The following is a 26,342-nucleotide window of genomic DNA, read 5'->3' as shown; positions in this document are numbered from 1 at the left end:
GCTCCACTACTGTTTGCTTCTTTCGTTCAGTGAAAGAATTGTAGTCTGGTCAGAGCAGTCAGGATAACAATCCTGTGCATAAGGTGTGCGTGCGGGTGCGTGTGTGAGTGTTCCTTTCATTTCTGAAGAAGGCTATGGCTGAAAGCTTAGTGCGTAACAGTCTCTCTCCATTTAATTTTTCAAGAATAGATTCCAATAATTGAAAAAAAATAGTTGCAGTAACTATAGAGAAGCAGCTGGGCCTGCTCCATGCTCTGAATTAACTTGATTTTAATGGTTATTTGTAGGCTGAAGATTGAGACACTGATGAAGTGTGAGGAAGTTCTGAAGAAGCTGAGGGAGAAGGTTGACAAGGTATTTATATTGAACTCTCTCTCTCCCTCTCTCTCTCTCTCTCTCTCTCTCTCTCTCTCTCTCTCTCTCTCTCTCTCAGGTGAATTATTAGTAATCGAGGTTGTTGATAATTCGTTTGTTTTTAAGGTTCCAGGTATACAGGAGAGCCTCAGTGCAGGAATAAAGCAAGAAAATGCTACTGTTGGTGGTGAATTAACCAAAAGTGCAACTACAAGGGATAAGAGGTAAAGTTTTTAATGCAATTGATTCATATCATAAGTAACTTGGTTAATGGTGGAATATGGTTGTTCAGCTTGTCGTGAATGAATAAGTATGAGGGTTGAATGAAAAGTAATGCCTCCACCTTCGTTAATTGAGTTTGGATGGGAATATTTTAATAAATCAAAAGCAGAAATAATCCTTAGAATGCGATCTTTAATTACCAATCTTCACTTTTTCACATAATCACCAGCCAATTGGATACTTTTCCGCCAACGATGAACAAATTTCCTGAAGCCGTCACGGAAGAAGTCGACACACACTTTCTGCAACCAGTCTCACAGTTCTCTCAATGTCTGCATCAGAAGCATAATGATGTCTCCGCAGACCATCTTTCTTTATTGGGAAGAGATGGAAGTCAGGCGGTGCTAAATCTGGACTGTATGGAAGATGCCGTACAGTGGTTGAGATTCAGTCTGACGTTCTGCTGTGGTGGCACGTTAAGTGTGTGGTTTGGCATTGTCATGATGCATGAAAACATGTGACCCAACATTCTTGTGAAATGCCGATTGTGCTTGAAATTTCTCTCTAAGAGATACGGCGATCGTCCTGAATCAATCTGTCAACATTTTGCTTTGGAAACTAGGTGGTTGCTGTCACAGTAAGTCCAACTCTGTTTGTCATGCTGGTCAGATGCTCCCACCTCAACGTCTTTAAACTTGACTGACCCAACGACGCGCAGTACTCATGTCAACACAATCACCATAAACTGCTTTCATTCTCTGATGGATCTTCTTTGGGGTGACATTTTCCGCTGTCAAGAATTCAATGACTGCACGTTGCTTAAATCACATCGACAGACTGTCTGCACAGAGTTCCATACTTGACACTGTAAAAACACAACCGTTCAATGCTAAAGCTTCCCGCTAAGTGGAGCTGTAGAGAATAGGCTATGGAACAAGATGCTACCAACTGTTGAAGAGTTACGAAGGTGGAGGCATTACTTTCCAGTCAACCCTCGTGTTTAGAAACATTGCTCTTCCCCTTTGTTTTATTTATTAATATTGTATTGATACCTGTGGTCTTGAATGCTTAAGTGAAATATGTGTAGCCAACATTTCAGTGTAAAGTTCTTCGTACTCTCTCTCTCGGTGAGAAGAGTTTGCCAGTACCCTCACAAGTTACGTAACCAACTTTCTACATTACGAGCTTGCAGACTGAGATTTTTGAGTTGGCCACCAGTGAAACGGTGTGTATAGTGTAGCAGTAAGTGGAAGGATTATTATTATTATTATTATTATTATTATTATTATTATTATTATTATTATTCCTGGCATTTGATACCAAAATACCTTGCTAACCATTAAAATTGCAAATCCATGAAGATGGCAAGCACCAGTTGTTAAAATGGCATGAAGTGTACTGCATATTGGGGTACGAAAATGGTTAGCATTTTAGTGGAACTGTACAACATAAGTAGGTAGGAGTGAAATTACTGCATTCTGTACATGAGGAAATATTACACAGTGCCTTTCTCATTCTGAAATTATTGATGTTATTTGTGAGACAGTCACGTCTGCAGGCCTTGAGTGTCAAATTAAACAGCAGCAGGATGACAGCCTATGGAGGCTGTAGTTTATTGTGCAGCGATAAGATTGCATGCTTTGGTTGCGATGGAATAACCATCATTCGAGAATGGGATCAGTGGGTTCTAGAGGGCCATCTCAACACCAAGCAGGATTTTGGTTGCCGCAAATGAGTAGTACTGTAGAGGACTTTTACACATTGCTTGCTTGTCCTTGAAGAATTGTAACATATGTCACATACCTTGAGTCAGAAAATGAACTTGTTTGCCACTGACAAGTATCCACATGGATAGTGCAATTATGCCCATAGTGCCACAGACAAAGGAAGTAGGTTACAGTACGTTTGTTGGTGGAGTCGATGTAACTGTTCACAGGAGTGATGGCACATCGTCTCTTTAAGTGAATCCTAATTCTGAGCACAGCATCTTGATGAATATACTGTGACTTTTGCCAGAGAGCCCTTGTCATTGTGAAAAGGTCTGAGCATCTGATGTGATGGTATGGGATGCTATAGGGTACACAACATGATCACCTCTATAGTCAGATTGAAATTACTTGATGGTTGATGTCACTTGCCACTACAGTGTTGCCACATCCACCAGTTATAGACAACATACAGACACAGCGGGTCACTTCACAAATAACATTCATGTGTAACACACAGTGGTGATGGAAGTGGCAGCTGCGAAGTATGATGGAGATGGGAGATGATCTGTCAGCAATTCATTTTAAGTGACCAACATCTGAACTGCGGCAGATGATGGGTTTGTAACCCTGAATTTACACATGGTCTAACCAAACCACAACCTTGTGATGTGCAGTATATCAGAGGAAACAACAATCAACAGTCTGTGCCAGGACTAAAATCATGATCACCTTGTTCAAGGCATGAGCAAACTCGAAACAGAAAAAAAAAATTGATTTCAGCACTAAAAGCAAACTTAAAATTTCTTGCTGTCATTAGTTACCGTGAAACTAACCTTACGCCAGCTACATGGTCTGATGCATTACCAACCAGTGAGAAATCCTGGTTGGTACTTGGGTTGGAGGTTATAGTTGACACAAGCATATTCCAAATAGATGATAGAAAGAAAAATAAGAGCAAATAAAAATGTCGGTATGACAAGATAATGATGCAGCGAAGTATTAGAGAAAAACAAATTTAAATGAGTTAACTGAATAAAAATAATAAAGTCCTTGGATTAGATGTAGAAAAATAAAAAAATTCATTGCAGTTGACAAGATTTGAACGTGTGATCTTCTACACATCAGATTAGTATGATACCCACTCTGCTACCCCACTACATTGGGAAAAGTTGATGGATTTATGACTCTGATGACCCAGTAGCAATGATTAATTGCAGTGTTCAGAAATCCTTCTTCACACAATTTCATGCAAATTTTATCTAATGAAGCCAATCTCAGTGATTATAACAGCTGTATACATGACACTGAATTGTATCTTGTGCCAAAGGATCCAGTACTGTGTAGTTAGTGTTGTCTGAAACGTGTGTATTTCATTAGTATCCTTGTGTTTTTGGCGTGGTTATCACTTGTGATGAAATATGAACTAAATAGGCCAGACCCAGGATTTGGGATCCAAACATATCAAGAAGGCAAACTGTACAATGAATTGGAAATGAATTGACTGTTGTGACAGTTTGCAGTGGTGTGAAGTGTCAGCGATCGTGTAATTTTAATCAGACTATAGTTTCCATAGTTGGTAATTTGAATAGCAGCTGTTACCTTATTCGTTTGTTCAGGCGGGTGGGAATACCCTTTCTTTGAGGTCTACATTGGGTTATCTTTCTAAAAGACCTTTTGAGACTACATGTTGCATGTGCTGTATTATCTTGATACAGATGGTGTTCACATTATTGCTCTGGGCAGCACGTTCTCTTACATATTGAAAACATCTGGTCCTAGTCTGCCGAGACACTGGCGCACTACCACTTGCCTACCACTGTGATTGATGATGGAAACGGCCAAATTGTACAAACACCTAGGATGTGAAATAGCAGGTGGTAGACTTTGGTTTAGTGGCAGAATACTGGGGAAATGCAGTCAGTTTACAATTAAGGCTGCTTATGAATCTCTTTTGTGACTGGTTCTAGAATATTGCTCAAGTGCCTGAGACCTGCACCAAATAGGATTAACAGGGGATATTGAACACGTACAGAGAAGGATAGCTCAAATGGTCACAAGTTTGTTTGATCCGTGGGAGAGTGTTGCAGAGATACTGAAGGAAGGAACTGAACTGGAATCACACACACACAGGCATTCGGTCAATCTTCCCATGCTCCATACATGATCAGAATGGGAAGAGACCCTAACGACTGTTACAATGGGACTTTCCCCTCCGTCATGCACTTCATGGTGATTTACAGAGTGTAGATGTAGATAATGAACTCTGGTATAGAATTGAAGCAATGTGGATTTGTGTGTTTGTCATCCCAATTCAGTTTGATTATGCAGTTGCAGCCATTGTTGCTGTCAGAGGCTATAGCACTGTACTAAATTTCATATACTGTATACCCCCAAATCACTTACATACTTAATCACTGAATGTAGTTGCAGTAAGTAAAATGTTGTTACTTGCTATCCTTTCCCATTTCTAAATTTTAGTGGACAGCAATGTAGAAACTACTTTTGAGAAAACTGGGCAAGGAGGAAATTTCTCAGCCAGTTATAGACATGACATTTGTATCAGTGAAATTAAATTTTTGTTGTGCTGATGCATGTTGCACAATAATGTAAATTAAATGCAAATAGTGTTTGTTTATAAAAAGTTTCCAAGGAAATTGGTGGTTGAACTTAAACATGCCCACACTTCTCTCGATGACCATTGATGTGAAGGACAACACAAAATTGGAACCACAGTCGAGAACACTGAGGTAGTGTGTGTGTTTTTGGATGATAAGCAATTAAGGGTGTGTGAATCCTTTCGTGGGCATGTCAGGAGAAAAGAGTAGGGCACTTTTCGCAGTGAGAGTTAACAGTGAGAAACTCTGCACAAGATTGATGCAGATTTTATTCCATTTTAATGAAAAGCAAGTATGAGCACTATTTTTCAGCAGTGTTAATACCTTTTTCCAAAGAATTCAATGGATTTTGTTCCCAGTTTGTGCTGGGGATGGAACATGGTAGCACCGTTTCACACTGGAAACAACAAGTAAAATGATAACTGGGTGATACTGTCATCCGGACTATTTGGAAGAAAAAATGAACTGCAAAAGAAAGAAAATCCCTTTCTCACCAAGTTAAGACATTTATCAACAAAGATGATTTGACAGTGATTAACCTTTGTGATTTAAAGTAAGAGTTGTTGGAACACTACACTGTTCACTAGATTTGGCCCTCTCTTACTTTCAACAATTTGCAAACCTAAACAAATTTGTTGCTGAGTGAGTTATGACTGCAATACATTGGTGCTTTGCAATCTTTAATGAGTTGAAAGAAAGAAAAGAAAGTTCTTTCATGCAAAGATGAGTTTTTCTCCTTGTTGTGTTCTTACTTCTGTCTTAGTTTGGCAGGTTGACATTGGGGTTTATTTTTTTTTTTTTGGGGGGGGGGGGGTGTTGAAATTTTAACTGGCCAGATGCAAGTAATCATTATAGTTTCATTGACTTCATTATGTTGTGCATCTCCAAAATGAGCAAACATTGTTGCTTATGTCCTCATACATAAATATAAATGTTTCACTGTTACAGTAGTGGAAAATTTTTGCTTTACCTGCATAAACATATAAGCCAAAGGTACTGCCTGATGAGTTTGTCGAATACTGAGAACAATTACTGCCACTGTAGATTGTACTACACCAGACTACACTAAACTCTATTCTATTTAAATTTTGGTTGTAATATTAATTTTGGAGATAATACACCAAACAAACTAAGACATACAGAATTGCACGGGTTTTAAATAACATCTGCTACTAATGAACTTTTTCTTGATAGGATGTTGAACTCTAATATACCTTCTTTGTTCCTTATGGGGAAGCCATAGGACAAAAAGTGACAAAGACGCACTGTCAAAACAGAGACATTAGTCAATTTAGTAACACTGAAATATTGTTATGCACTTGTATATATTTTTTTAAAGAAAAAAAGGTTGGGAGGGGGGGGGGGGGGGTGGCAGAAAATCACAGGTGGTCCAGATGAATGAGACTTAGATTGGTGGTGTGGGTCTTATCTTGGGGCCAGTGACAGATGAATTAGTCAGAAACCTTAATTTGAAATGATTGGTTGGCTTTGTTTTCACAGTATGCCATTTCTTGTTTTTCTTAAGCAAAACAGTGGTGTAAAAATGTGTTCAATTTTCTACTTCTGTTGATGCCTCTGACATTTCATCTTTTGTGTTCTGATTAACGTGTGGATCTGTAAATGAGGATAGTTTGAATATAGGGTACGAAGTTTTAAATTTTTTTCACATTGTGTCCACAATCGATTGGTACATTATGTTGACTGTTGATACAGGCTTGTTGGATAATTGATTTAGAGGTGGAAGTGATATCAGTTTTTCAGATGCAGTAGCATATCTTGAGCAGTTGTCACTTCAGAATAGAAGCTTCTGGTTATATTCAATAATTTCTTGCATGGAGCAACTCTCAGATTGCCAGCCTAAAATTGTAGATTTTTACTAAAGTCTGGTTTTGAAGTCCATTGTCCCATAGGTGTCATAGTTGGTTCAGACTGATGGACCTCTGTATGAATTAATGGAGCCAATTGGATGCATTTTCTGTGTTTGAAATTGTTTGCAGTATTAGGCCAATATTACACTATTATATTTCTTTGTCAAAGTTCATATGTCACATATTTATGTCAAAGAAATTTGATGGTGTAATAGAGGATGTTGTCAAATCTCACCTGTCGTCAGACATGATCAAATCTAGGACCTCGCTGTTGATTTGATCATAAGTTGTTCATCTTCTGTTCAATGCAATGTGAAATGTTACAGCTATTTGACATCTCTGTAATGTGTTTGTAAACATGGCTTCAAAGTTACTTTGTTCCTTCGACTCTTTTTTTTATTTTTTAAAAATAAACTTGCTTTGGCTAGGCCAGGGAGGTTGGGGTGGGTAGGGGGGAGAGTGAGCAAGAAGCACAGTGCATGCTATTAATTGTGTGTTGATGGGCACGTGAGATATGCTGTAGGTGACTTCATGTCCACAGTCGCAGTTACAGCCATCCGCCACTACCCTGGAAACAGTCAGGTAGCTTTTCAGCAAGCTGGAATAGAGGATGCGGTCACACTTTAAAATAAAAAATTCTTTCTTAGCTTTCCATTCTACTTTGTCTATTTTTGAATGCTGAGTGCCGCAGCACTTCATCTGTTTTGTACTTTTTAATTTTGTAGTTATTGGGACACTAATTTCATTAATTAAATTATTCAAAATTAAAAATAGGTCGGATTGTCCATATAGTATAATATTAAAAAATTACTTACCTTCACATATTCTTCTTTCAGTGCCTTATAAATCACTTGACTCGTTTCTGGAATTATGTTGTTTAATGTGCAGTGTAACATTAGAGAGCTGTGTTGTGAACTAGACTAGCTCTCTCATCTATCAAGAAATCAGTGTCACAGTTTGCCTGTCCTCTGCACATATAACAGTTATCAAGAGTGTTCTGTTTTGTAATATGAGAAGCCCCTTTATTGAGAAAATGCTGAAATACACTGGCATCCATTTGTAAGTAACTTGTGTATTAAGACTTGACTTAATCCATTTTCAGCTGTTGTAATAAATTTTACTGAATGCTTTTATCATCTCGGCGCTGTACCTAGAGCTTCATCCAAGTATATTTCCTTTTTTTTTCTGCCACATTTCATCCAATTACATAACAGTGTAACGCCCCTGTTTAGCTCCATGTCAAAGATCTTTGATGAATATTTGATAATATTTCTTTGTCAGTGTAATATGATAATGTAATACCGGCCTCATGGATATTTGTTGTAATATTTATGAGAGGATTCAATCTACAGTGCACACAGGTGCACCCTAGTGAGATAAGCCTCTACATCCTTACATTTGTCCTCTAGCCATCTCTGCTTAGCCATTTTGCACTTCCTGTTGACTTCATTTTTGAGACGTCTGTATTCCCTTTTGCCTGCTTCATTTACTGCATTTTTATGTTTTCTCCTTTCATCAATTAAATTCAATATTTCTTCTGTTACCCAAGGATTTCTACTAGCCCTCGCCGTTTTACCTACTTGATCGTCTGCTGCCTTCACTACTTTATCCCGAAGAGCTACCCATTCTTCTTCTACTGTATTTCTTTCTCCATTCCTGTCAATTGTTCCCTTATGCTCTCCCTGAAACTCTGTACAACCTCTGGTTCTTTCAGTTTATCCACGTCCCATCTCCTCAAACTCCCACCTTTTTGCAGTTTCTTTAGTTTTAATCTACAGTTCATAACCAATAGATTGTGGTCAGAGCCCACATCTGCCCCTGGAAATGTCCTACAATTTAAAACCTGGTTCCTAAATCTCTGTCTTACCATTATATAATCTATCTGTTACCTTTTAGTATCTCCAGGATTCTTCCATGCATACAACCTTCTTTTATGATTCTTGAACCAAGTGTTAGCTATGATTAAGTTATGCTCTGTGCAAAATTCTACCAGACGGCGTCCTCTTTCATTTCTCTCCCCCAATCCATATTCAGCCACTATGTTTCCTTCTCTCCCTTTTCCTACTCTCGAATTCCAGTCACCCATGACTATTAAATTTTCGTCTCCCTTCACTACCTGAATAATTTCTTTTATCTCATCATACATTTCATCAATTTCACCATCATCTGCAGAGCTAGTTGGCATATAAACTGGTACTACTGTAGTAGGCATGGGCTTCGTGTCTCTCTCGGCCACAATAATGCGTTCACTATGCTGTTTGTAGTAGCTTACCCGCACTCCTATTTTCCTATTCATTATTAAACCTACTCCTGCATTACCCCTATTTGATTTTGTGTTTATAACCCTGTATTCACCTGACCAGAAGTCTTGTTCCTCCTGCCACCGAACTTCACTAATTCCCACTATATCTAACTTTAACCTATCCATTTCCCTTTTTAAATTTTCTAACCTACCTGCCCCATTAAGGGATCTGACATTCCACGCTCCGATCCGTAGAACGCGTTTTCTTTCTCCTGATAACGACATCCTCTTGAGTAGTCCCCGCCCGGAGATCCGAATGGGGGACTATTTTACCTCCGGAATATTTTACCCAAGAGGACACCATCATCATTTAATCATACAGTACAGCTGCATGACCTCGGGAAAAATTACGGCTGTAGTTTCCCCTTGCTTTCAGCCATTCGCAGTACCAGCACAGCAAGGCTGTTTTGGTTAGTGTTGCAAGTCCAGATCAGTCAATCATCCAGACTGTTGCCGCTGCAACTACTGAAAAGGCTGCTGCTGCTGCTGCTGCTGCCCCTCTTCAGGAACCCACGTTTGTCTGGTCTCTCAACAGATACCCCTCCGTTGTGGTTGCACCTACGATACGGCCATCTGTACCGCTGAGGCACGCAAGCCTCCCCACCAACGGCAAGCTTCATGGTTCATGGGGGTAGGATTTGAGGCATAGAGCTTGTATATTTTCATGGATGTTCAGGACATAGACTGTAGGTCTTCATGAAGATTTTTATCAGGTGTTACGGGATGTAGATTTGTCTTCAGTCATTGGATATAATTGCTGCTGTATATGGCAGTATGAGACAACAAATGCATTTATAGATTTTTGAGGATTTTTCTGTTGAGTTATGACTATCAGAGAAGGTGAAGCCCTTCTTCGAATTATTTTTGGATTCAGTTTTTCGCTAAATCAGAGTGCCTTTCCCTTTCACAGGCACTTGAAGACATTGTTTGTAATTGGTCTGTATTTCGAAAGTCTGGCCTGTGCCGTTGACAATTTTCAATTGTCCCATGTGTTGTTTGAACAATTTTACACTTAAAGACAAGCAGTTTCATTTAAATGTTGATGTGTATAATTTATTGAGTTTACCCTATTCCAGCATAGGCTGTTTATCTTTGTAAGTTAGGGTAGTATGTCAATGTATGTATTTAGTGGGTACTGATGGAAAAAAGAAAACAAAATTCTTCTTTATAATGTGTACTGGCTACTGGAACTGCAGCACTTCAAAAAATCAACTTATACAATGATGGATGACAACCACAGTGCAGATTAAGCTGTAGTTCAGGTAATATTTACGTAATAGATACAAGAAATAAGTTGGTGTTGTGGTACCTGCAGTTTGTTATAAATTGACACTTAAATAAATTACGATTTTTCTGTCTGAAGAAACATATGTACAAGTACTGTTTAATTCCCTCATTTGATACGGTTACTTTCAGTATAGAACCATCTTCCAAATATGGATTAATTGATTGAATATGCTGTTTGATTTCAGTGAGGCAGTGGTGAGTTCAACTACACCACAACCATCAGCGTATGTTGCACCATTGAAGAAAGCTGTTGCTCGTGTTAGTGATGATTCACCTAGTCGCATGTCACCTGTGCCTACTGTCACCAGTAGTCAGAGTGATAACTGTGTTTCATCTACAGAAACCAGACTTCCAGAAGACATACTTGCTCAAAGCAGAGAGAAGCTAACAAAAATTATAGATATTTCAAGTGATAATTCATCAGACATGGAATGGATTTATGACAGGCGTAAAGATGTCCTGAGTGGAAAGGAAAAAGCATTAAAGAATGCCTCGGTTTCAAAGTTACTGTCGTATGACATTGCTTCAGCTATGGACTGGGTATGTGAAACTGACAAATCTTCAGTAAATAAAAACACACCTTTATCCCAGTCATTGAGTATTACTTATAATATCTCCAAATACAGTGATAGGGCAAGTAAAAGTACACATGAACTGCAGACAAGTAAGCACTTCTGGGATTCACATAGTGAGAACAAATTAAGTACAGTAGAAGAGTCAAGAGATGCAGCATCATGTATAGAAGAAAGGGAAAATAATTCGTCATCAGCATATAATTATGAAGGGCAGTCTCTTCTGAGTGAAGATGAGAACACAGCTTCAAAGAAAGATGAAGGTATTACTTCAAGATCATTACGTGCAAAACTTGAAGAAGAAATACATAAAGTACATAGAGTGGGAGTGAGTACAGGTGGTGCATTGAGGGGATTAATAAATAAAGATGACAGAAAAATTTCACCTGTGAAGAATAAACCTGAAAAATTGAATATTGATACATTGTCTCCTGCTCGATCATTATTAGAGAAGGTAGATAAGACGAGTTCCTGTTCGAAGGTACCTGATCACAGTGCTGTTGAGGAAAAAACACCTTTATTTTCACGAAGTCCCAGCAGGTTTGACAAATGGAAAGGATCTTCAGATCCCAGGAAGCGACAAAGCATTGAACAACCAAGTGTTGCAAATACACCTGATAGTGATGTAAAACAAGTGGAGCCAAAGTCAAATGAAAATAGTGACCCACGTCTGAAACTAGGGAGTGGATATGCTGTGAAGAATTTTCAGACTACGCCACAGTCAAATCAGAGTGATAACAAAGGTAAATCACACAGTTTGCTGTCGTCATTGAGTTCAGAGGATTTGCAAAGGATAGTGCATGAAAATCTTCAAAGCCTTCCTTCCCCTCCACCAAATACAAAAGAAATTTTGGAAACTGTTAAAGCAGCAAGTCCAATGACTAACAAGTCTGTGAACATAACACATACTAATGTTTGCTCACCTGCACATACCCCAGAAAGTTCTCAGCTTGCATATCCAGGGGGCTTTCGGCCTCAAGGTACTGCATTCGGTCAGCAGCAAATACAAGGAAGTGGGACTTATGGGTACGAGAACTCTTTAGAGCAGCCTAACTCTACCAACAGGCCAGCACTTCTTCCAACACCAGGTATACTTCCAAAACAAGGTATTCCTCCAACATTTGTTGGCGCTCAAAGCCATCCAGATGTGATGTATGGTGCTGCAAGACAGAGAGATGTAGATGGTCTCAAAATCACACAGCATGGACATCAGGGTGGCGTGGTAGACCCAAGGCTTAATGTTCACAGATCAGGAGTTGTTGAGCAAAGAGTTAGTAAAGACCCCAGACTGAACACCACAGACTATTCTCAGAGTAGTCCAGTAGAGCAGTGGCCAGGTTCACCATGTTACGGAATCCTGTCTCGTCCTGTGTCTGACGTTTCAGTGGTGGAGTACAACAGAGAGTCCGGACCAGTGCACCATTCTGGCAGGCAAGTGGACCACAGAAGTAGAGACAGATGCACAGCACCTGTTCAGCAGTTTTCTCCACATGTTTCTCCTGCTCACATGTGGCCAAATCAGCAGCAGGCTGTGATGCAGCATCAACCATATGGTGGAAGAAGTGATGCATCATACTTACAACAGCATGCCCATCAGTCACAAATGGGACATCCAACTGCCAGTGCTAACCAAAATATGCCTTCTTCTTTTTATGCCAGTAGATCTTACAGGGCTCCAGGTGAACCTTCCCCTAGTCTTTTGGGCCCAGGACCAATGTTGGGGAGAAGGGCTCCAATCCTGTCAGAGAGAGATCCAAGGAGACGAAGCATAGAGGACACTGATGCAGCCAGAAGTTCTCGACTCATTGAAAGGAGACCAAGAACTCCTGACCCAAGGCGCTCTAGAAGCCGTGACAGACGTTCAAGAAGCCGTGACAGGCGGCGTGAAGTGAGCAGTGACAGGCGGCGTGATGTTAGCAGTGACAGGCGGCGTGATGCAAGCAGGGACAGGCGCCGTGACGTTAGCAGTGACAGGTGGCGTGATGGAAGTAATGACAGGAAGCGTGAGAGTAGTGATAGGAGGCATGGTGACAGTAGTGACAGGAGACGGGATGAAAGGCATTCAGAGTCTTTGAGTAAGAGCGAGAGGGACTCGCAGAGGGGCAAAACTGGAGCAAAAGAAATCATTTCACCACTCAATAGCTTGTACGATGATTCTTCTGTTCCCAAAACAGGTAAAGGGTATGGTTTTCAGCATTTCAGAATACCAAAAATCAAACGTGATCCACCTCATCTACATAGGTCTAGGTCACCAGTTCCTGTTACAAAGTCTGAGGAGGAAAGGAGTTCTGTTAGAACAAAGGTTGATGAAACATCTGCTGATGAAAAGCCGTTGAGACCCACTGTAGTAGATCCAGTGGAAAGTACAGAAAAAGGAGCTACTGAAAATTCAGTGAAAGCAGAATCTATTGACATTGCTGAGACATGTCCAAAGAAAACAGAAGAATTAACACAGGAACTTATCGAAAGTTTCATTCGTAGATCTTTTGAATGTGGTGAAGGGAAAAAGTTATTGGATAATGCCATTTTCTTAGAAAATTTGAATGAGAAGCTGAAAGCAAAGAAGTTACAGAAAATAAAGCGTATCCTGGAGTCTGATTCTGATGACAGTGATTCTGATAGCAGTGGAAAAAGCAAGAAGAACACAAAAGCTAAACAAAACAAAAAGAAAGATTCTGATGAAGATGATGGTGGTGATGATGTAAAGGAGGATAAAAAAAAGACAAGACGGCGGCGGGTTATTGTCTCTGACGAATCGGATGAGGATAATGATGATGTGGGTGACAATAAGACCACAGTGAAGCAACGTGAGAAAAGTGAAGTAAATGAAGATGACACAGAGGACGAGAAGCCACTTTCTGAGTTATCAAAAGTAAAAAATGCTGAGGAGGAGAAAAGGAAACCAAAGCCAGCAATGATTAGTCCTAAAACAAAGGCTAAAACTAAGAAGAAAGTTACTATAGATGTAAAAGACTCAGATAAAAACAGAGATAAGCAAAATGTTGAAGAACAAAAGAGTTCCGAAAATGAAAGTGGTTGTGATGGAAAGAGTACAGAGAAGAAAGGCAGAGGTGTAAAGCAAATGAAAAAACATAGACGTCGTTCTCCATTAGAGCTTCTGCAGGAAGACATAAGAGAAATGTTTATCAGTGAAGGAGTTGTGACAGCAACAGGTTACAGAATGTGCAGACTTTTAAAAGAAGTTAAGCCTGGTATGTCTATAGAGGAGGTATCAAAAACTGAAGCAAAGCGTATGCAAGAAGAAGCAGAAATGGAATGTGAGAATTTCTCAAAAACAAGGAGACAGAGAGGTAGACGCAAGACTATAACAGACTTTTCAGATGATGGTTATGATGAGGATGAAGAAGATGATGATTATGAATATAATTCCAAAGAATTTAAAGCAAAACCTGGACGAAAGAAGAAGTATGACCATCAGAAGCACCAGTATGAACAGTCAAAAAATCAACTGAAAGTAGTACTTCAGAAGACTTGTGCACCAAAAATGGATTTGAAAGATGTTAAATCAGAAGACGAAGAATATCTCTCACAAACTGTATCTCTCACGACAGAGGAGTGCAGAAGGCTAGCTAGAAGTGTGTGGAGATGGGCTAGCACACAAATTCCATCCAGAGATGATGAAGAGATTGATGTTAGTGAAAGAAGGAGTACTGTATCTGCTAAAGCTTCTGATCATCAATCTGCATATGAGTATGTTGAAACGCAGGACCCATTCTGTTTCAAGAGGACAAGCTGCAAGAGAAGAACAAAGCCTCGATCTATAAAGATTGAGGATGTCATCAAAAAGCTAACAGAAAACGCTTTTGGTGAAACATGTAAAGAGGAAGATGTTGCTGAACCCTGTGCTAGTAGTGGAGCTGCACAAAGGATTGGTGATGTTGAGAATGAAACTACAAATGATACTTCTTTGAAGAACACAAAGTTAGTGGAGAGGCAAGAGACTGAACAATTTGGTAACAAAAAGCCAGTTACTCCCAGGAAATCCAAAAAGAAGAAAGCGAGTGCTTGGCAGTTGGGTATAATTAAGAAGAAGTCTGTACATAAATGCAAGTTTGACAGATCTGATTTGTCAAAGAGCCCAGCATCTTTTTCAGTTGATGACAGTGATCTAGAGTTGAAATTGGGTGATGACTCAATTGCTGATAAAGAGAAAACTGATACTATTAGGCAGGGATGCTCAGAGGAAAATAGTAAGATTAAGACTCCACGGGAAAATCTCTCGGACATTTCTAATGAGAAGAGCAAGTTTGAGTCTGTTCAGATGAAGATCGAATGTCTGTCTGATGACATTAAGACAAGCAATCTTGAAGAAGAATCCAAACGTGACGAGGAGAATGTAGGGCCCGAGCTAAAATTAGATTCCCTTAAGAGCAAAGGAAACAAATCTGAAACAAAACAAGTGGACATTTCGCAAGAGGCTTATAATAGCCACAGAGAACATGCAGTAGATAAAATGTACGCATTTGATGGAAGCCCAAAATATCCCTGCAAGCTTTGCTCATATTTTGGGAGAGGCATTACTAATCATTATAAAACACAACACCCAAACAGTGAAGTATATATATCTAGGCTGAATCTTGCCGAAGCAGCTATTGTAGTATCTTCACAAAAGACTGAGTATGCTGATTGTGCTACTCAAACTAGTGGTGACAGAAACAGAAAACAATCTTTATTTAGGTGTCGAATGTGTGATCTGATAACAAATAAGGTAAACACTTTTTATGATCATCTTACCACTCATACTGGAGAATATCGGTATCAGTGTGATGTATGTCAATTTACTTCAGCCTCAAGACCAAATTTTAAGTCACATTTTCTCACTCACCACCCAGGCTTTGATATAAAGACTAACATCTTGCATACTGTAAATAATACTGAGCGCATTGTATTTGGACATATATGTACAGCCTGTAATTTTGTGCAGATCGAAAAGAAAAATGTAGAGAAACATGTAGAGATGGTACACTCAGATTCTGATTTTAGTGATTCACAGTTACCAAAAGTGCTGCTTATTAATATGTCAAAACATAGTACTGACGTTCCTGACACCGATGGTGATCAAGAGGAGTCAAGTTTAAGTCCTACAAAACAAGAGATTGACGAACGCCCCAACAGCAAGTTAGAAAATGTGGATTGTGAAGTATCTGGTGACCTGTGCAAAATTACACCTAAAGGTGTGAAAACAAATATCAGTGATGATAAATGTGATGAAAACAATAGTAATGTTTTGTCACATGTATCGGAATCAGCAATAGATGATTTTACAAATGCTAATGTCAATTCTGAAGTTGGTGTAAATAATGAACCTGAAGAAACAGGTACTGCTGTGTCAAACAGTGATGCTGTAATAACTAAAAATGCTGAAAGCAGTGAACCAAATAAACTACTGCCAGGTGCTGATTGTAAAGAAACTTGTGATGATGTACCAGAAGAAAACCATAAGGAAGAGACTGTCAGTACTGTAGATAGTAATTCCACCAGATCTCATGTTACAAATATGGAGGAACCTACAGTGATTCAGTGTGAAGCAGTGGTAGATACTCGTGTAGAAATAAAATACAGTGATCATATTAGAAATGAGACTAATACTACCATTTGTGAAGTTGCAAATGTAAAGCAGGCCACACCTGTTCAGATTGAAAATACAAATAACGCTTGTGAAGAAGAGAGCATTAAAACTGCTACAAGTGAAACACAGATTGTGGATAAAACTACAGCTGCTGATCAGAATACAATGGTGAATAATTCTTCTGCAAAAGAGTGCGCTGAAGTTAGCAATGATGAAGTTCCAAATTTGGAGAGTGTTGCATCAGTACATAATGAAACAGAAAGTGGCCCTGTACAAGAAAGCAGTACTAATGAGGGTGGTACTGCTGATGACCATGATGATAGTACATCTCCACTTGAGAATGCTGTATCCATACACGAGGAAATGAATGCCACTTTGAAGATTCAAAATAATTTGAATCCAGCTAGAACTGTTTCAGGTTCCGAAGAGAATGAGAAGTCTTCATTTATTGGTGTTGGAGACGAGACAGAAGAAAATAGAAAACGAAGAATAAGTGCATTTGTTCCATCGGATACAACTGATCAACATGAAGAAATGCTACATAATGAAAGATACAAGACAATGGAAGCGATAACTCAGAGCTTAAAATTCAAACCGGTGATTAAATCGAGCATTGATGTTTTAATAGAATCCATTGATATTCGTAAAAAGCAGGAAGAGTCCACAAATACCATATCAGAGCCAGAGTGTGTCTCCGAAAATTTCACTGCACAGAACAAGGCAGATGTTGTAAAGAGTAATGGTGAGGGTGACGAATCAACTCTGATTGATGAGAGGCGTGCCCTTGAGGCGGCCCAAGCTGTCAAGTGCTCGGATGTTGATTGCACAGAATCTAACAGGGTAGTACCTCAGAAATCTAAGGATGATCCTTATAGTGAGCAAGAAATTCTTGATGATGACGTAATTAAACATTCAGATAGTTCATTATTTGATAAAATTTTCTCACCAGCTCTTAATAAAATCCAGAAGAAAGAATTGAAGAAGCAGACAACAGTGAAGGTGGGTGTTACAAGTTCTAACTATACAAGTTCACCAGCTGAGGGAGATGCTGTAGAAATTGAGCTGCTTAGTGAGGATAAAATTAGAAATCTCTCTGAAAGCTCTTTTGAAGGTGATCATGAAAGTTCTCTTCCACTGATTGTACAGAGATTGGCCAAACACATCTCTGACCCAAGTGCTCTCGTCATAGGCGATGACGAAAATGATATAGATAGTGAATATGGAGTGAGTGAAATGAGAGAATTTGAAGATGCTGCTATGATGAGTCAAAATGAGAGCACTGCTGATTCATCAGATGCAGATTCGGTAAATTATGATGAACTGTATGATGCAGCAGCTGCATATGAAAAGAGGATAATGGGTCTGAGTGGTTCTCACATTTCAGATTCAGTATTACCCTCAAATGGAAAAAAGTGTAAATATTCATACAGTAGAGCATCACCAGTTAAATCGGAATCTGGAAATGTGGCTTCTGGAAAACAGGATTCTTCAAAGTTTCTATGTTCACCACCACCAGCTATTGCAATAAGGAAGGATAAAAAAATATTTTCAGCAAACACTTTTGGAACTCCTGACATAAGAGTAGGGTCATTTAGTGCACGTCTGTATGGCTCCTCGAAAGTTCTCTTTTCCTGCTTGATTCAGGGTTGTATTTTTCAGAGTACACATGTGTCAAATTTCTCTGAACATTTGAGAACAAACCATAAAAGTTCTTATTGGGATGGCTTTTGCCAGACATGCAAATTTAACATTAAAGGGGAAGGGGCACGAAATTCACATGTAGCTCACATAGTTGCATTTAATCACCTTCTTGATGAACACGTGTTAACAGATAGGTGCTTTTTGAATGATTCAGGTGGAAAGAAAACCTTATTATTGGATAATCTACAGCATACAGGCAAGTCTGATGGAGCAGTGGACAGTGAAGTTTGTGAATCGGATGAAGGAAGTTCTGGCCTGGGTGAAAATACTGCCAGTTCAGAAACTGGTGTGCTGAGCAGTGGCACAAAGGAAGATGGTGCCAGGCATTCATCATCTGAAGAAAACATCAAAGTTCGAAGCCTTTCTGGTAACATACTGAGAACATCTGATGGAAAGACTCCTGTGGCTGAAGGGAGACAGGTTGCAGAGGCATATTCAGTAGAGAAAGATAACTCATTAAAATCATCAGCAGAAGGGGCTGTGGAATCGGACACATCAGAAAGTACAGATACCACCGACAGTACATCTAGGAAAGACACACAAATTTGTAATCAGCCAAAGATTTATTTGCGAACTAGAAGGCTCAGTGGAGATAAACTTTCGGGTCATAAAGATGGTCCAGATGTCCAGTCATCTCTTTGTGGTAAGAATCTTTTTTGCTGTTGATTGTTTTATGAACATATATAAGAAGCATTGGAAATAGAATCTGTGACTTTTTGTTTTGTTATTAGATACTGAAAATCTCATGGCTGGAGAGAATGACAGCAGTGGTACGGATGACGTGTCATTTATAAAAATTACAACTGTTGTGAGTCTCAACCCTAATGCAGAAAATTCTGTGAGTATTTTTTCTTTTAACAGATGATACAATTTTTTAAAGATACATACCAAAATTATTGAATATATTTATCAGTATTATTGAATATATGTAAATGAGCACTCAAGAAATGTATGTAATGGGAAGAGACATCCAAAGCGAAATGTTTGATACTGCTTACAGTCGAGATCACAGTAGTGATAATTGTGCGATTCCCTCCCAAACAGTACATTTAATTTCAGCAAAGGTTCTGAGACCAGTTCGTTCCTCCCAGCCCCACTAAATGTTGCAAGCTTACTTAATGTTTTTTTCCAATTCTGATGTAAATGTCAATGTGCCATATGATATGAGAGATGTTGTCTCTATCAATTACTATGAAAGAATACTTGAGGGAGAAAAAAATATTCTTCTAATAAAGTGTTCATATAGAGACAGCCAGAATTCTACTGTAACGTAACTGATTCTCTCAGTTTCATGATGTCCCACAGTACACTGTTAATGAAAAGAAGTAAAATAGGATGTATGTGTTGGGACAGCAGGAAAATAACATTAAGTTCACATTAAATCAGTTGTTAACAGGTGAACTTAAAATTTCAAGAAATTTGTATTGCATAATTACATATAGGTATAAAAATACAGCACATTTACCAATTGATAGCAGACGTAGGCAGTAACAGAATTGTTAAAATGCTCTTGAATGTTAGTGATTGTTTGGATATGAGATGTCAGGTGGCGAGGGCTTTGAAAATGGTTAATACTGTATCTAGAACTCCAGAGGAATGATAGCTGTTTTGAAGTGTTCTAGCAGATCAACATTGTGTGCTGGACTGATATGATATATGATCCTGGAACCTTGTCTTTTGTGGTCAGTCCTCTAACTGAGTTGTAGAGGATTACTCGTGTTCAGTGCACTGCTTCACCTCTTCCATTACCACTTTCTGAGGTTAGGAATATATTTATTGATAATATTCCATCTCCAGTCACAGTATTTTTGTTTTGTAATTACTGTCCAACACATTTCGGAGTTAAAACTCCATTTTTGACCGCTGTATAGGCTTCATGAATGTTAAAACTGCTTCAGTTTTTCACCTAACAGTATTGGCAGCTGAGCAACACAGTTTAGTGAAAAGCCTGTTTCAAGTGAGATTAATGAGAGAAATGCTGGAAAAGTGAGAGAAATAAAGTATTGTAACATACTACCTGCATTTGACCACATAATATTGTCTTCTGCGTTGGCGAAAAACTTACACATTTACGCTGACATTTTGAATGATTTAATATACTTGATAGTACTGCAAGGCTCAGATGACACTTACATAGCCTTTGTTACAGTGACATGACAGATAAGTTTCATATTATTTACATTTACCTGGATTGACAAAATAAAATTTGTTTTACATTCTCAACACGAGATAGATATGCTTCTTATCATACAGTGCCTAAACATATTTGTTAAAATTTACTGTATACTTGTTTAGGTTGTAACATAGTAATAACTTCATATTATGCTTGTTACGTCTACAAATGAAATGAAAGTACCTGCAAAATGACAAAGAGAGAGAGAGAGAGAGTGTGTGTGTGTGTGTGTGTGTGTGTGTGTGTGTGTGTGTGTGTGTGTGTGTGTGTGTGTGTACTTGTCAGCTTTTACTAGGAAGCTAGTGGGAATATTGTTTTTTTGTTACATGTTTTTATGTGCCTTGTGTCTATCTGGTTGCCTTTCCCCTGTCTTATGTGTTTTTGTTATCCAGACAGTTCCTTATTCGTATGTTTAGTGCCTGTTTGTTTGATTAATGCAGTGTTATCACCAAGACTGCCTTCTGGTGCTGGTATTATCTACTACCCTGTTAATTACTCCACGTAAATGTAAATTAACACAAAGTTGAATACTAACCAAGTCACTTTAAAAGGAAGGTCAGCATTGGCCCTCAAAAAAAAAAAAAAAAAAAAAAAAAAACAGCCAATGCTGACCTTCCTTTGTTAGCATTATGTACACGATGTATAAAAGGGCAGTACATTGGCAGAGCTGTCATTTGGACTCGGAAGATTCATGTGAAAAGGTTTCTGATGTGATTATGGCTGCATGAAGGGAATTAACAGACGTTGAATGTGGTATGGTAGTGAGAGCTAGATGCGTGGAACATTCTATTTCAGAAATCTTTAGGGAATGCAATATTTGAGATCCACAGTGTCAAGAGCATGCTGAGAATGTCATATTTCAGACGTTATCTCTCACTGTGGACAGTGCAGTGGCCGAAAGCTTTCACTTAACGAGCAAGAACAGTGGCATGCGTAGAGTTGTCAGTACTAAGAGATAGGTGACACTGCATGAAATAACCACAGAAATCAACTTGGGGTGTATGATGAATGTATCCTTTAGGACAGTCCTGTGAAATTTTGCCTCTCCTGGGCTTGTGATCATGTTGGTTGGACTGTAGATGACTTCAAAACTGTGGCGTAGTCTGATGAGTCCCAATTTCAGTTCCGATGCTTGGGTTAGTGTGTGGCACAGGCCTCACGAAGCCATGGACACAGGTTGTCATCTATGCTCCGTGCAAGCTTGAGATAGCTCTATAACAGCGTGGACTGTGTTTACATGGAATGGACCGACTCCTCTGGTCCAGCGGAACTGATCATTGACTGGAAATGGTATGTTTGAATATTTGCAGCTGTTCATGAACTTAACATTCCCAAACAATGATGCAATTTTTTTGGGTGACAGTGCACCATTTAGTTGGGCCACAGCTGTTCGTGATTGGTTTGAGGAATATTCTGGACAGTTAGAGAGAATGATTTGATCACCCATATCGCCTGACATGAATCCCATCAAACATTTATTGGACATAATGAAGAGGTCAGTTCATACACAAAATCCTGCACTGACAACACTTTCTGCAATAATGTTGGCTTTAGAGGCAGTATGGCTCAGTATTTCTGCAGCGACCTTGCAATGACTTGTTGCCTCGATTTTCATGTTGAATTGCTGTTCTACACCAGGTAGAAGGTCTGACATGATTTTAGAAGGTATCCCACAACTTTTTGTCACCTCAGTGTAATGCCCAGTAAGCCTAAACAGCCCCTAAAAATGTAGTTGTATCTCCAAAACATGAAGGCTAGTAATTAGAAAATAAAAATATTGTGACTGAAGACAGAATTTTCCTTATATTCCAGACTTCACAGAACTCTACTGCATACAAAATTCCTGCCATGGTCAGCTATATTATTTAGTAATGTAAATAATGAACAAATAGCAGGTGATTTCTGTGCAGTATAAGGTATGTTTCACCAATGAATGCATCTTCTTGTTTAAAGAGAGAGGTTGGCACTAAGTGAGAAATACAAGATGAGATGTTTAGGTGCTTGTGGCAAGTGTTGAAACATAAGTTACAGTACGGGTCATGATGCCATGACAGTGCTGGTGATATGAGTATGTATACAGGGTGTAATTGCTAACTGTTTACAATGTACCACAGTTGTGTAGAGGAAGTACAAACGAACAGAGCAGTTCGGTATGAAACCGGAAAACCACCTCAGATTGGTCTGCGAAAGGCCGCCTAAGTTGCAGCATGTGCGCATCACACGAGATTTTGAATATCTTTTTCTCTTACACTGCCAGTTTAATCAGTCATATTTTTGAAATTGTTTTATTTAGTTAACATTAACAGTTCAACAAGAAAATGGGCTTTTGTAAACATTACGCAAAAACTAATTACATTTACAATTCAGTTTAAATTTAATTTTAAGCACAGAAGTCTTCAGTAAGAAGGCCAGGGAAACCAAATTATTTGTAATGTTAAGTCACAAAGTTTGAGGTAAAATTTATTCAAAAAAGTAAATTTTATCACTTGTAGGTTCGAGAATGATTTCAGTGAGTAAAAGAAATGGTCTTCAAACAGTGAAGATTGACTAAGCTGGTGCGTAAGACGTGAGAGGATGTTTAAAATTGTCCATGGTGCTAGTATGCTGTAGCTTAGGTGGCTTTTGCAGACCAATTTGAGGTTGTTCCCCGATTCGACAGTCCATAAATGCCCCGTCTGAAATTTTTCATCTCAGCTTCATGTGTATCGCTGTACACTCTGTACAGCTTCTCAGCTGTAAGCAATATGTAAAGAAATTGCCTTGGAGCAAAACAATTCTGGATCTCTTGGTGAGAAGTGAAATAGAGACACCTAAATGGCTCAAAAATAACTACAGTATTGATTCCATAGAAAAAACAAAAGTGTTGCTGTGGAGTGTATATGTTTGAGTTGCCCTTGTGGATATGTACACTATGTGATCAAAAGTATCAGGACACCTGGCTGAAAATGACTTAAAAGTTCATGGCACCCTCCATCGGTAATGCTGGAATTCGATATGGTGTAGGCCCACCCTTAGCCTTGATGACAACCACCACTCTCGCAGGCATACATTCAGTCAGGTGCTGGAAGGTTTCTTGACGGAGCCCTACACTGAGGAGAGGCTATATCGAGGTCGGTCCGTGAGGCCTGGCATGAAGTCGGCGTTCCAAAACGTCCCAGAGGTTTTCCATAGGATTATGGTCAGGACTGTTTGCAGGCCAGTCCATTACGGGATGTTATTGTTGTGTAACCACTCCGCCAAAGGCCGTGCATTATGAACAGGTGCTTGAGCGTGTTGAAAGATGCAGTCGCCCTCCCCAAATTGCTCTTCAACAGTGGGAAGCAAGGTGGTGCTTCAAACATCAGTGTAGACTTGTGCTGTGATAGTCCACACAAAAGAACAAGGGGTGCAAGCCCCCTCCATGAAAAAAACAACCACAGAATAACACCAATGCCTCCGAATTTTACTGTTGGCACTACGCATGCTGGCAGATGACGTTCACCAGACATTCGCCGTACCCATACCCTGCCATCGGATCACCACATTGTGTACCGTTATTCGTCACTCCACACAACGTTTTTCCACTGTTCAGTCATCCAATGTTTATGCTCCTTACACCAAGCGAGTCATCATTTGGCATTTACCAGCATCATGTGTGGCTTATGAACAGCCGCTGGATCATCAAATCCAAGTTTTCTCACCTCCCGCCTAACTGTCAGAGTACTTGCAGTGGATCCTGATGCAGTTTGGAATTCCTGTGCGATGGTCTGGATGGATGTCTGCCTATTACACATTATGACCCACTTCAACTGTCGGTGGTCTCTGTCAGTCAACAGACGAGGTCGACCTTTATGCTTTTGTGCTGTATGTGTCCCTTCGCGTTTCCACTTCACTATCAAATTGGAAACAGTGGATCTAGGGATGTTTAGCAGCGTGGAAATCTCGCATACAAATGTGTGACACAAGTGACACTCAATCACCTGACCATGCTCGAAGTCTGTGAGTTCCGCGGAGCACCCCATTCTGCTCTCTCATGATGTCTAATGACTACTGAGGTCGCTGGTATGGGGTACTTGTCAGTAGGTAGCAGCACAATGCACCTAACATATGTTTTTGGGCGTGACTGGATACTTTTGATCACATAGTGTATGTAAGAACCTTCATTAAAATAGAACAAAGAGTTGTAGCTCACTAGCTAGTGATGATGTCTTTTATGGTTTGTCGTGGCATTTCTATGCATTGCTGTCAGCAGCAGGAACAGCAGCCTTTTGACATCCACTGCCAGAGAAAGTCCTCTTCTACACCCTCCTAGCTACATTGTAATTGTCAGCATGCATCTTTTAGTTGAGCATTGAGCGACCTTGAGTTTTCAAGACATTTTTACACTATTTTACTTGTAAATCATTTTAGTCATATTGTAAAATTGATTTTAAAGACTACTTTGAGACTTGCTATAGTTCCTATATATGTTATTTAAATTTGTGTACTACAGGAGCAGAATAGACATCGTTTGTGCCTATCCCATTTACTCTCCCCTGCACCAGTTCCAAAGATCTGATCTGAAGGCTCTCTTTAGGACTGCTGAAGATACTTTTATGATATGGGATCTACTTACCTGATTCCTTTCGATTCTGAGTTTCTCATGATGGTGATTCAGTCAAGTATGAGTTGTAGGATTGATGTTTATGTTCTGCAGCGTATTAACATAAGTTGAGTCAATATCTTGTCTCTCATGAATGCCAGATGAAGTGGTAATTCATGCTCTTTGTTCTCTTCTGTAATTATGTCCTCAACTTTTAAGTGGTCGAGCACTCAATATGGATAGATATGCACATAAAAGTGCTCGCTTCCAGAATGAGGAGGCATGCCGCCTTGGTTCGTATCCATCTGATGTACTGATGACAATGGCCAGTGTGCTACCTGGCTGTTTTCATGCGTGGCATCTAGGATGCAGTTTTAGGAGGTTTCCTAGCTCCCGCTAGAGGACTACCAGGCAGGTATCCATGTCCTGCTATGCAAACATTTAGAAAACTCTTCTCATAATTTGCTCGTAGGATCTATTCAAGATGCCAGCAGATGGGGTACACTGATTCTGTGTGGGGAAGGGGAGGGTGTGAGTATGCGACTAGTGACCTAAGATGTTTAGCTTCTCTACGCAGACTATGTGGTTGGTGATAATTTTACAGAATGTCTTGAACACTGTAGAAATGGCTTATAGGTCTACAGTTCTCTGCCCCCCCCCCCTCCTCCCCTTTTCTAGCAGCCTTCCACCCCCATTCCCCCTGAAGTCGTTCTTTATTGTGAAAGATAATTATTACACCATAGTCCAGTTTTGGGGAAATGTCTCCATTCATAGACACTTTGTAAATGATTTTGGAAGTTTGTTTGGTTTTATGTTGCCTCTAACGTTTCTTATTGCTGCTCATATAGCTTCATCTCAGGCACTTCAGTCCTATCTTGAATACCTTTACTCACTTTGTCGGGTATTACAACTGGACAATCGTTTTTTTTTTATTCGTCTTTCGAACTACTCAAACAGTTGTCTTGAAATTCTTCTAAAATTTTCTCCCTGTTATCTGTGCCAACTGCTATTCTAACTGGTATCTGCCTAATGCAAATTTCCTGTTTCTTCTTGTCATACTTTCATTGTTTTCAGTTGTTCCTCTTATCAAATATTCATTGTACCTAATACATTTTTGTGTACTTTAGTTTAATTCAGCAATATTATAAAAAGTGTAGTTGCTAATCATCACATAGCAGAGATGCTGTGTTGTAGACAAGCACAACAAAAAGACTGTCGGAAAGAGTGCTTTTGGCTATTGAAGCCTTCTTCAAAATCACACACACACACACACACACACACACACACACACACACACACACACACACACACACACACACACACACACACAACTCATACACATACATGACCACAGTCTCTGGCAGCTGAAGCCAGCGACTCAGCATCTC

At 39.4% G+C, this 26,342-nt stretch overlaps 1 protein-coding gene across 4 annotated transcripts in view; it reads left to right on the top strand.

Moving 5' to 3' along the window:
• The window catches only part of LOC126285456 (uncharacterized), a 133,955-nt gene that overhangs the window by 7,209 nt on the left and 100,404 nt on the right, over positions 1-26,342 (top strand). For all 4 annotated transcript variants that reach the window (XM_049984857.1, XM_049984855.1, XM_049984856.1 and 1 more), the window contains exons 4-7: positions 288-354; positions 481-578; positions 10,543-18,863; positions 18,952-19,058. In XM_049984857.1, coding sequence (XP_049840814.1) covers positions 288-354; positions 481-578; positions 10,543-18,863; positions 18,952-19,058 — 8,593 coding nt within the window. The remainder of the gene's footprint in view (positions 1-287; positions 355-480; positions 579-10,542; positions 18,864-18,951; positions 19,059-26,342) is intronic.

Source organism: Schistocerca gregaria, chromosome 8 (genome assembly GCF_023897955.1).
Source record: "Schistocerca gregaria isolate iqSchGreg1 chromosome 8, iqSchGreg1.2, whole genome shotgun sequence".
NCBI classification, from domain to species: domain Eukaryota; kingdom Metazoa; phylum Arthropoda; class Insecta; order Orthoptera; family Acrididae; genus Schistocerca; species Schistocerca gregaria.
The sequence above is the reverse complement of the archived record's forward strand: the minus strand, read 5'-3'. Positions and strand labels throughout refer to the sequence as shown.